This window comes from Pteropus vampyrus, unplaced genomic scaffold, assembly GCF_000151845.1.
Source record: "Pteropus vampyrus isolate Shadow unplaced genomic scaffold, Pvam_2.0 Scaffold85, whole genome shotgun sequence".
In the NCBI taxonomy this organism is placed as follows: Eukaryota; Metazoa; Chordata; class Mammalia; order Chiroptera; family Pteropodidae; genus Pteropus; species Pteropus vampyrus.
In genome coordinates this window covers 81,158-93,159 of record NW_011888866.1, presented here as the reverse complement: position 1 = coordinate 93,159, position 12,002 = coordinate 81,158, and the positions used below count along the sequence as shown (strand labels likewise).

At 46.8% G+C, this 12,002-nt stretch overlaps 1 protein-coding gene across 4 annotated transcripts in view; it reads left to right on the top strand.

The window, feature by feature from the left end:
* The window catches only part of SLC24A1 (solute carrier family 24 member 1), a 31,618-nt gene that overhangs the window by 11,115 nt on the left and 8,501 nt on the right, over window positions 1-12,002 (top strand). For 2 of the 4 annotated variants that reach the window (XM_011363311.2, XM_011363309.1), the window contains exons 2-6: window positions 1,641-1,694; window positions 3,059-3,167; window positions 7,139-7,225; window positions 8,235-8,326; window positions 11,335-11,683. In XM_011363311.2, coding sequence (XP_011361613.1) covers window positions 1,641-1,694; window positions 3,059-3,167; window positions 7,139-7,225; window positions 8,235-8,326; window positions 11,335-11,683 — 691 coding nt within the window. The remainder of the gene's footprint in view (window positions 1-1,640; window positions 1,695-3,058; window positions 3,168-7,138; window positions 7,226-8,234; window positions 8,327-11,334; window positions 11,684-12,002) is intronic. The other 2 variants (XM_011363312.2, XM_011363310.1) reach the window with 1 other exon arrangement.

The window sequence follows — 12,002 nt, the reverse complement described above, 5'->3', positions numbered from 1 at the left end:
TCATTCACTGAGTGTGTATCCAAGCATTCAAACCTCCCCATTCTTCAAAGCTTACCCAAATTCTACTTACTTTAGGAAGCTTTCCTTGTCCATTTCAGCACAGCACCTTTATCTATGCCTCTCATTTCTTGAAACATATTCTGTTTTGTCACGTGTTTATGTTATCATTACTCTCAATTCCTTTCTGGACACAGAATCTATGTCCTAAACATCTGTATATTCCTGCGGTGCTAGCACAGAGCCATGTAAACAAGCAGGTGCTCAGGAAATAACTGAATGAATGAACAAATTGGGTGGATGGATGGGTGGGCAGCCTGCATGAGGCAGTATTTTCTTTATTTTCAGAACTGAACAGAGAAGGAAGTGTAGCAAGTTCAGTTCTAATTCTGGCCATGGAGGTTGGTGGGGTAGGGGAGGCAATGGAAAGGTGAAGACAATGACTGGGACAGCCATTAGTGACCCTAATACCTGAAGATAGCACTAGAGGACAGTTGAGAGTATCTACTCATTCAGTTCACCTTTACTGAGCACCTACTGTGTATAAGACACTATGCAACAGGCTAGGGGAACAGAAATGACTGTATCCCTGCATGGCAAAAAAAAAAAAAAAGGAGTCTAACTGGTAGACAACTCATGTATGTGAAAAGTTAAACAATGATTTCTTTTTTTTAATGGCATTGCAAGGCAGTAATACAAAGTGGCAAGCCTAGTGGTCCAGACAGTAAGTACTGTGAACTTAATGAGTCTTCATCTTGGATTTTCTAGTGCTGCCCCATTTCCCACCTGGCTGCCCTATAGCTGCCCCAGGGCACTAGCACTTATTTGATTACAGAGCCAATCTACGGCCATACCACCCTGAACACGCCTGATCTTGTCTGATTACAGAGCCAGATTTTGGTATCACAAAATATGCTCACTGTTGTTATATAGCTTTCAAAGAGAAATGTGTCATAGTGAGCTGAAGTGAGGGTGGGGCAGACGGGGCTATTTGGGAAAGCTTATCTAAGAATTCACCCTGAATTTTCTGAAAATTTGATAGACATTGAAGGGTAGAGAAGGCATTTGAGGCAGAGGGAAAAGGCATGCATGAGGGAATAGGAGCTGGAATAGATTAGGTATATTTAGAAGACAATTTCTTTACTTAAATATTTATTGAACCCTTGCTAAGCGCCCAGCGGTGTTTTTGTGCTGGACACACATGGTAAATGAAATAGGCAGTCTGCCTTCAAGATGCTTGTGGGGTAGTCAATTTATTTGCATGTTTGCGGGGTAGTCAATTTATTTGCATGTTTGCTAATATATAAATAACATACAAATAAATTGGAGAAAGCGCTATGAAGGAAAAGAACAGAAGTCAATAAAAGAGAATTAGATGGGCACTCTGAGATGAGGGCTTCAAGGTGGGAAAAGAGGATGGCACATTTGAGGAACTGAAAGACAGGTGGCGTTACTGGACTGTGGTGAGTGGACACAATGGACTGGGATTAATGTGTGCAGGCTGAAGACAGGCTGTGGAAGGACAGATTATCTCTGGGTGTGTTTCTGTGTTCCAACTCTCTTTCTTTCTGGAGAGAGAGGGAACTAGGGAAAAATAGTGTGAGTCTCTCCAAACATCTTGTGACTTCTGTCCCTGTTTGCAGCCAGGTGATGGGGCAGTTGCGGTAGATGAGCTACAGGATAACAAGAAGCTAAAGGTGGGTGCCATGTGGAGTCTACCCAGTGAGGAACATGGGAGAGTCACAGACTCAGGACACTGTGGCTCTGATGCTGAGGATCTTGGGCTGGGCTCAAGCCTGGGAAGCTTCTGGGAGTGCTGCCAGGGTGAGCCAGGGAAGGAGTGGGCTTTTTGCCAAAGGGACTCTCACCACGAGGAGGCCTTCGAGGAGGTGCTAGTTTGAGAGCTAAGTCTAGAGTGTCACTGCTCACTCTGCCATTAGCTTGCTGTGAGAGCTTGGGCCTCAGATTCTGCATCTGTAAAATGATTGGATTAGATGAACTCAAGTCCAACTTTATAGTCCCGATGTGCCATGATTGATCTGAAAGCCTAATTCCTGTGGCTTTGGAACATCCAGACCTAAGAGAACCATTGGAGGGGCTCTGGGGGTGGGAGAGTCTGAGGTTTCTGGAAAACTGTGTCTTAGCTGACTTTGGCCTATGGGATATTTGGGAAGAAGTATGGGAACCTTAAAGAGGAGAGGTGGGGACTGAATGAAACCTCACCTGTCCACAACCTAGGCCTGTTGTAAAGTACTATGTTACCACAGCCACTAGATGGCAGAAGAGCTCAGAGCCAGAGGGATGGGGAAGAGGAAAGGGCAGGGGATGGAGGAACTGAGCAAACATCTGTCTTTGGAAGTTCCATTGTAAATCAGATGATGTTACTATGTGTGTAACTATGAATAAGTACGCATGATATATGTGTGTGTGCATCTTCAGATGTGTGTACACGTGTGCCTGTGAAGGTCTCTTTACTACGTGGTTAGATCTGGATTGGGACTCAGAAGACCTGGGTGCTTGTGAAGACTTTTTCTTTATATCTTGCATGACCTTAGATGAGCCACCTGGCCTCGTTGAGTTTTCATTTCCGTTTCTGTAAAAGGGGATCACAGCCTTTTCTATCTCGGGGTGGGGGTGTGGTGATGATAAAGCACCGTGATGTTCTTTGCGGACTGCTAAAAGTTGTACCCATGTGCAGTGGGTCTGTCTGTGTGATGTGTGAGTGAGTGTATGTTTCTTTGAGTGTGTACCTGGGAGGATGGACAAACTCTTGAGAATGTGGTGTCTTTAGTACACATTGTCTGTTGCTCCCTGTTGAGACTTTGGGGAATTATTCAGTATGTAGCATTAGCTAGTCATGGAAGAAGTGAAGGGAGGCTGAGAAAGAAAGTAGTGTGACTCTCCTGGTTGAGGTGAAGGAAGAGAGGAGGTCATGATAAGGATCCATTGCTTTCACCCTGATCTCCATGGGAGGAAGTCAGGGTTAGTAAGGCCCTCAGGTGGCTCCTCCCCTGGCTCGGGCAGGGGCCCACTGAGGCCTGTGCTGCTCTCTCCTGCTCAGCTCCCGTCCGTGCTGACCCGAGGGAGTAGCTCAGCCTCTCTGCACAACAGCACCATCCGCAGCTCCTTCTACTGGCTCATGCTCCACAGCCTGGACCCTCTGGGGGAAGGTAAGCAAGGCCTCCTCAGACCTGCGTGGTCTCCCTGGGACCTGTAAAACTGATAGGCAGTGGGTGGGGTGAGGGCGGGAGAGGGAGGAGAGAGTTAGCAGAAGACAGTGGATGGTAAAGCCAGTCTGGGAGACAGGGTAGAGACAGAGACACGAAACTCACTAGGAGAGGGCCCCAAGGAGCTAAGGTCCTTGGGTATCTACATCCCACTATCCCCCTGCCTCCATGTCCTCTCCTGTAAAATGAAGGGGTTCAACTGCAATTAGTGTGGCCATGAGTGCCATGTGCCCTGCATTGGTCTATATTGGGGCTGCCTTCAGTGACTTCCCTGCAAAGCCTACCACCCACAAGTTCACCCCTGTGTCCCACAGAGTCTCCAGCCAGACAGCTTGGCTCAGGCTGACTGGCCAGGACCACTTTTGGGGGCACCTCCTGTAGGGCCTCACAGTCAGAAGCCCTGATGGCACCTCCCTTTGCTTTGTATTTAGCTCTTGTGTCCTAAGAAGGCTGCTAACCTGTCCCCCAGCCAGGAATCCTAAAGGATATCCTGGGAGCTGCCAGGACCACTTCTGGGGGTGGCAAGGGCCCAAAGTGCAGTAGGGGCTGAGGCCTAACTTGAAAAATGATGAGGGCAGCTGAGGTTCTCACCATCCACCTTACCAAGTCTTGTCTCCTAGCTCCTTACTCCAGAGAGGTACCCCCAACATGATTCTCAGGCTCCCCAAAGGCATTCCTCAAGTGTGCACCTGCTCTCCTTGAGCCTCTCATTCTTGTGACTCTGGTGTAGAACTGGGAGCCCAGGTAGGAGGCCTATCAATGGAAGGTTGTCCTTTGGACAGAAGCGAAGGGGTTGGAGTTGCAGTTGAGCAGGAGGGCTGAAGACTAAGCTGAATATGACACCAGAGACTGACCCATGAGCCCCAAGGAGCACCCTGACTGACTTTTCTGGTTCAGGGACAAATTTGGGGGGCTCAGAATTTTCTCAGGCCCTGAAGTTTCTTCTTCAGACACAATATTGGGTTGTTGGATGTTTAAAACAAGTATATAATACTGTGAAGATCAGAGTCAAAGACAAGGTGATCGAACCTTCTTTGGAAAATTCTCAAAGTGAACCTCGGCAGACATTGAGAGAGGCCACTCCCAAGTGTCAGCTCCAGAAAAATAGTACCACTGGGGTTTTGAGAGCAGAGTCCATAGCACCAGGCAGCCTGTGTGTGATCAGTGCTGGGAACATACTTGGCCTAGGCGCTATGAAGGAAGCTGTGTCTCTGGGCTATGCTAGGCCACTCCTTGTGGAATCACTGACTCTGGCAAAATCTAAAGATAAAGACTTGTCTTCAGTGGGACCACAGGGCCCCCTGCCTGGGCCACTTCCACAACCACCAGCCGCCAGCTGGCCTACTTGTGCTAACAGGATTATGTGATGTCCAGGCCAGGCCGAGGTCAGAGGAGATTGACACTAAGGAGATGATCCTCTGCACTGAGAGCTGAGAGGCCATGTGAGGAAACAAGCTCTCGGGGAGCCAGTGTCCGTCGTCCCAGGGAAGACAGTCATGTATGGTCCATCGTGTGCATGTGTGGTGGGCATGGAACGACCCACACTGTGAAGGATTGCTGACATACTCTGGGATGCAGTCCTGTTCAGAGAAGCCGACCTCAATTCTACACCCTGAGATTCCATCCAGGAGGGGCTAGGACCATGCAGTGCTGTGATGAAGGCTTTTGTTCCCAAGACTTTCCAGATACATGTTTGTGTTTCCATATGCAGTTTCCAAATGGCTATCCAGGTGTTTCCGCCATTTCCAAATGTTCTAACTCTTCCACAAAACTGATCTATAGTGTAAACTCTCACTTACCCTGTGAAGGGGCTTTACCTCTCCAGAATCCGATGCCCCTTCTGGTGATTTTACTCAGACATGTGCAAGTGCGCATGTGTATAAGATATGGAGAGACAGAGATAGAGACACAGAAAGAGACACAGAGACAGAGAGAAGCAGAGAGAGGCCCTGACTTGTTTTCCTCGGTGTCATGGGATATGAGAGGTTAGGGTGTGTGATGAGGGATGACAAGGGAAGAAGGGAACTCGATTTTCTTGCCAGCCCTTCCAGTCAGGTCAGCAGATGTTCTCAGCCCCAGGACGAACCACAGAGCCCTTCTTTGATAACAGCCGCATGTTGCTCAACAGAAGACTGCGGTGCTTGATCATTGCTAGGCGGGTGTTGGACTTGTCTGGGTGAAGGAGGCAATGGAGTCCTCTCCTCATGACATCTCAGTTCTGATGAGGACATCCTGGGCAGGCCCACCGGAACACTTCAGGGGATCACACATGCCAGAGTGGTGGCTTTGCAAGATGGAGCCTGTTGCCAGAGGCAGCTGCAGTTGAACCAATTTGCAGTTTAGGAGACAGGTCGAGAGGAGAGAATTCCAAACCTGCTTATGTGTCCTGCCCATCCTGGACCCAGGCAGAGTTTGATCCACCCAGATTCCCAGATTGCACCTGCTCAGTCTGTCTGGATTATAGACTAGAGGATCTTTAGGGTCCCTTCTAACCCAAACCCTCTAGAATGTGGGGCCTCATCACTGCAGTCTGGGTGGGACAGCTGCTCTCAACTAATGTCATTTCATCACTGTTGTCAGAGCTACAACTGATATAGTGCTTTCTAAGTGCCAGGCACTATTTTAAGCATGTTCACGTATAAATTCATTTATTTGTTCACAACTCTCTAAGATTTTACAGATGAAGAAGCTGAGGTACAGAGAAGTTAAGGAATCACCCAGCTAGGTCCATGGCTAGCAAGTGGCAGATCTAGGATTCTAATCCAGGCTGTCTGGCTCCAGAATCTGAGCTAACATAATAATATTTAATGGCAGCAATTAATGTATTTTTATTTATTTTTATCTCATGGATCCCCACATCGTTACTCTGAGTATATCATGGTGTTACCTTTTTAGAGAGGGGACACTTGGGCTTAGAGAGGGTACATGGGCTTTCCAAGTTCACCCAGTGCTCACAGGGCAGAGCCAGCCTGGAATCCAGGATAGATTCCATGTCACCACTTTGATTTATCACATGTGCCATAGTCCTTACCCTTTCAGACTACATGGCTGTGAGGTGGACTGTTATGAACCCCTGCACCTTAGTCTCTATGCTTCCCACCTAAAATTATACATGTAAAGCACTTTGCATATTGCCCGGAACATAGTCACATTGAAAGAGAGTTGCCCTCCCCATTTTTCTTGCCTAGAAATCAAGGTAGCACCATTCTGTGCATAGTGCCCTGTGGACCTCCAGCAAAGCATGTGCACAAGGATCTGGAAAGAGGACCTGCTTGGGTACCAGATATCTGGGGTCAAAAAGGGTGTGGCAGGGAGCTTGGGGGCAGCTATTTCCTCTTTCCCACTGGAGAGGGAGGGTTCATGAACATGGCCACCAGTAGTGCCCCTGGAGTTATAGCAAAACTTTTAAGAGATTCATAGAAAGTAAGCAGCAAAGGACCTTACAGATAATCTAGTCCAAGGATGGCAAAAACATCTCCTTTCTATTATTTCTCCATTTTCTGCCTGTTGCAAACATCCCCAATCAATCACGGCACTCTCCTACCAAGCTTGGATGAGAATTCTCCTCAATTCAGCATCCAAGGAGCCATCACTTGAGCTCACAGAGGAAAAAAATCCTATTTGTTGTCCCCAAGATTAACTATGTCATTTTCTTAGAAAGAAAGTAGGCCTAGAAAGGAGAAGTGACTTGCTCAAGACCATAGCCAGTAAGTGACAATGCAAGGAATTTAAGACAAGGTTTGGGAACTGGGCGCCATGAACAAGCCTAGTTGTACTAGAATCCAGACATCACAACTCCTAGGCCAGCCTCTTCCCAACACACTTCAGCTGCTCTGGTTGCCAGCTGGCCAGCCTAACTGAAGGTTGTGGCAGGGATACTGTGGTCCCAGATGTGTTTGCTTTCTCATTTGCAGCCCACTCCTCCAGGAACAAGGATGAGGAGAGCTTGAATCAAGAGGCCAAAGTCAAGCCTCAGGCCAAAGCGGAGAGCAAACCAGAAGGTGAGAGGATGGCGAGACCAGCGGATTTTCTCCTGCCACCTTTCTCCCTCCTGTTGGCCAAGGACTGAGTCAGGCCTCTTGGCCTCCCTGAGCCAGTCAGCTGGAGTGACAATCTGGTGTTGCCTTACACTCCAGCCTCCCACTTCTGAAAGGGAGCCCTATACATCCCCCTCCATACTCTCCTCAGATGTGGTAGGCGAAGTCAGGCCGGGGGCTGTTGAACTCCCATTTCTTTTTTGCTAAATCTTCTCAAATTTGACTTGACTGGGTCTATTTCTTCTTCCTCCTACTTTTCACAAGGACAATTTTGCTAGGGATGGGTCTGAGATCAGCAACCCCAGTGAGAGGAAGCCGCCAGGGGTCTGGTGACACAGAAGTCCAGCACCTGTGTGGCAGGTGGGACAGGAAGAGTGAGACAGCTACTGCTCCATGGGCTATGTACAGCACACCAAGCCTGCCTGATGTACCCAGCAATCCTTGGAGGGAGGTAGAGCAGCAGTCATTGTTCCTATTCTATAGACAAAGGTGGCTCAAAGAGGTCAAAGATTTGCCCAAAGCCATCCAGCCAAGATGTGAGAGAGCTTGTACTTAAACCTAGCCCTCCAGACTTTCCAAGACTTCCTAGCTGTTGCCTTTGAAATCATCAGAATCCTCTCCACACAGTTGGGAAATGTCAGACCCTGAGGGCTGGGGCTTTGCCCTCTCTCTGCTCCAGCTGCCCAGGCTATTCACAGTATCCTTGGCCACACTGGCCAGGCTGGAAATGTTTGGGAATATAGGGGGAGCAAGGGCGGTCCTCTCAACTATAGATATCTCTGTGGACAGGGCAACAACAGGTCACATCATGTCATTTTACTTCTCCTATCAACAAGAAATTCCCCAAACAAACCTTCTGAGACCCTGGAGTGGACAAGTCCAGTAGCCCTGTAGCTACTCACATCAGTCTCTGCCAGCTGCCCTTGAAACCTGGCACTTTTCTGACCTATCCCATGTTTATCATCCTTTAAAGAGGAGGAGCCAGCCAAGCTCCCTGCGGTCACGGTCACACCAGCCCCTGCTCCAGACGTCAAGGGAGATCAGGAGAAGGATCCTGGCTATCAGGTATGCACAAGCCTCTTCCCAGGTGGAGGAATTTGAGAGGTCCCGGGAAGGACTTGCTGACCAGAAATCCTTCCTTCCTGAAGGTCTGAAATACTATTTCAGGTTCATTCCTCAGAGGTAGCATTGCCCTTTCTCTGAAGATCAAAAACTTCATGGGGCCAGTTAATTCACTGTAGTACCTTAATATGAGTGAAATAATATATATGAGACTGTGTTGCCAATTGTCACATGCTGTAAAAACATAAGGAATCGCTGTTAGGGGGCCTGTCAGCAACTAGGAGACAGTGAGACCAGTCAGCTCAAAATGTGTGTGTGTTTGGGGGTGGGGTTGCTGGGTAAAACCCTGGAACCTTCTGAAGCATCTTGGCCTTGTCTGCAGGGCTTCCTGAGTTTTGACACTCCCGTCTTTACAGCCTCACAGCCTCTTCTTCCATCATGCTCCAGCCAAACTGGACTTTTTGTCTCCGTGCTTTTCTACCTCTAGGCCTTGGCTCCCACGGTTTTCTCCCCCCAAAGAATGCATTTTCCCCTCCATCTTCATATATCCTGATCTCTCTCTAGGCTAGTGCAAATGCCTCCTTTGCTATGAGGCTTCCCTGATCCCTCCCACCACCCCAATTTGAATGCCCATGGTCCATTGTCCTTCTCTAAGAGTTCTTATCACTGCCTTCCTTGTACTCTATTTATTAGTCTCTCTTAGTTCCCCTGCTGGGTGGTGAGGTTCCTGAAGGCAAGATCCAAGTCTGAGTTGTCTCTGTCTGCCCCCACAGACAGAAACATAAGGCCTGACCCATGGTTGTGCTCAATAAAGGTTGAATGACTGATAGTAAGCATTCAGTTTTTGCGAGTTCCATCCCTGATTTTTTTTTTTTTTGACACCCAGAAGTACTTAATTATATCTTATCCTTAAGCCAACAATTTTGGGTTGAGTGTCTAAGACATCTTTACGGTATCATGAGTGTCCTGAGTAGGCTGATTATAGCCAGCTCAAATAAAAGGGACTAAGAGAATGTAGTGGTATCTCCTGGAATCCCAGGGCAAGAAGTGAAGGTTGGTGTCATGAAGAGCTGGACCTAGGCCTGAGAAAGCATCTGTGACCCTGGTGGCTTCTCATTCCGTGTCCCGCTCTGCCTCACATCCCCTTCTGTGTGTGCAGGTTCTAGCGCTTGGCTTCTGGCAGCTTGGCTCCATTTGCTCCCTTATTAGCACACATAGCCCAAAACCACTACCCCAGTCCTCCAGTCCACAGGAGGATCACCCAGTGACTGGCTCCTAGTCACAGGATAGAGGGAATTCATTCAAACTAGGTCATGGAGCAGGGATCCAGCCTATGTTCCATCAGCTGTGACAGCGAGAGGTTGGGTACTTTGACTCCAACACAGAAGAAGGGAGTATTAAGGGTGACAGTTCTCAGAGAAGAGAGTGCAGGCTGGGGCAGACACTCCCATACCTGTCAATTTAAGTGATTTGTCATCTCCACCAGGAAGACTTCTTTCCTGATAGGGCTAGAGAGGGAAGGCAGGAATTATTTCAGATTAAAATCTTTTCGCTCTTCATTCCCAATTCATATCAAAGACTCATAAATATTAATATTTGACTTCATCAGGTGTTCTTAACCCTGGTCCCATATTAGAATAATTTGGGGAAGCTTTAAAAAATGCTCAGGCCCACCCTCAACCAATTAAGTCAGAATATCTGTGGTGGATTCTTGGGCATGAATGTTTTTAAAGCCTCCAGGTGATTTTAATATGCAACAGAGTTGAGACTCACTATGCATCCCTTGGGGGCTAGCTGTGTCATGAAATTTGTTACAGAAGAAGCACTCCATGAACACACAGAACATTTGTTCAAGAGATTTGGACCAGCACATTGTTTTAGGTTAGTGGAGAGCCTAACCTGAAGAACTTCAGAATCAATGGCTTTTAGAGTGCGTAGAGTCAGTCCACAGCTCCACAAACACCGGTCTGCAGATGGAGTTGTTGGGAGCACTTATGAGCATGTTAAAATAGGTTCCTGGCTTCCATTCTCAGCGATTCTAATTCAGTTGGTCCAGGTGGGGTGAAGAAACCTGTATTTCTAATAAACTCTCCAGACTATGAAGTTTGAGAACCAAAGATCTAATTTGGCCCTAGCATTTGCAAAGCAGGGTAGCTTGGTGGTTAAGAGGCCAACAGTTGGAACTATCCATATTCAAATCCCAACTTCATCACTTACAAACAATGTGGACCAGGGGCAAATTATTTAACTACTCTGTACCCTAGTTTCTCCATCTGTCAGACGGGTTTAATTCTATCTATATCATAAATTAATTGACTCATAAGTGCTAGTTATTATTATATTATTAATATTATACCACCACTTAACATGGTGCCTTGCCACATAAATCCCTCAATATATAAGTATCATTATCATTGTTTTATACATATAAAGTAATATAACAGTTTAGGTGTTTAGTGGACTCAGCAATATGATATCATGCTGTATTAGGCAACCTTAATGGAAGCATTGTATCTAAGACAAGGGAGGTGATAATCCTATTAGATTCTGTGCAGTGTTCTGTTTAGTTTTAGAAGCCTCCTCATGGGATATCAGCTAATTAGAATGTACTCACCAAGATGGGGAGGAGGCTCTAGGCCATAGCACAGGGGAATCTTTAACAAAGGGAAGAGAGCTGTCTTGTGAGAGAGTGATTTGTTCTGTGTGTCTCCAAAGAGTAAACCTATACACAGCAGGTCGCTCCTTGGCAAAAATGTGGATTTCAAACCAATCAGAGTTGTCACAGATGACAGAAGCTACTTTAGACAGTGAATTCTCCATCCTTGGAAACAGAGACTGGACAACAATTGAGTAGGAATGTTGTGAAGGGAATTTTGCTTAATAATTTCACTAGTTTTCTCCTCATACTCGTTTTCAGATATGTTCTGAGAAGAACAAAAATAATAGGGAGAAACTGAGAAGGAAAACAAAGAGTTGTTGTTATACATTAATCTGTTGGCTTTGGATTGTAGGAAGGAAATGTGGCTGGAGCTGGGAGCACAGGTGAAATAACTGATGAAGAGGCTAACGCTCCTGGTGAAGGCAAAAATGGACAGCAAAGTGAAAGTGAAACTCAACTAGAAGGTAAAAGTGAAAGTGAGGCAGAAAGAGGAGATGATGAAGGGGAAGGTGAAACTGAAGCAGAAGGAAAAGGAAATGAAGGTGAACTCCAAACAGATGATGGTGAAATGAAAGGTGATAAAGGTGAAACTGAGGAGCAGAAATTCAATACTGAAAATCAAGGTGAAGCCAAAAGTGATGAGGAAGGTACAGATGGTGAAGGGGGCAGTGATGGAGGTGATGGTGAAGACGAGAAGGACAGTGAAATCCAAGCAGAAAGAAAAGGAAATGATGAAGGCGAAAGTGAATTACAAGCAGAAGATGGTGAAATGAAAGATGGTGATGGATGTGAAATGGAAGAGCAGGAATTCAATGCTGAAAATCAAGATGAAGCCCAAAGTGATGAGGGAGGTACAGATGGTGAAGGGGGCAGTGATGGAGGTGATGATGAAGACGAGAAGGACAGTGAAATCCAAGCAGGAAGGAAAGGAAATGATGAAGGTGAAAGTGAATTACAAGCAGAAGATGGTGAAATGAAAGATGATGATGAATGTGAAATGGAAGAGCAGGAATTCAATGC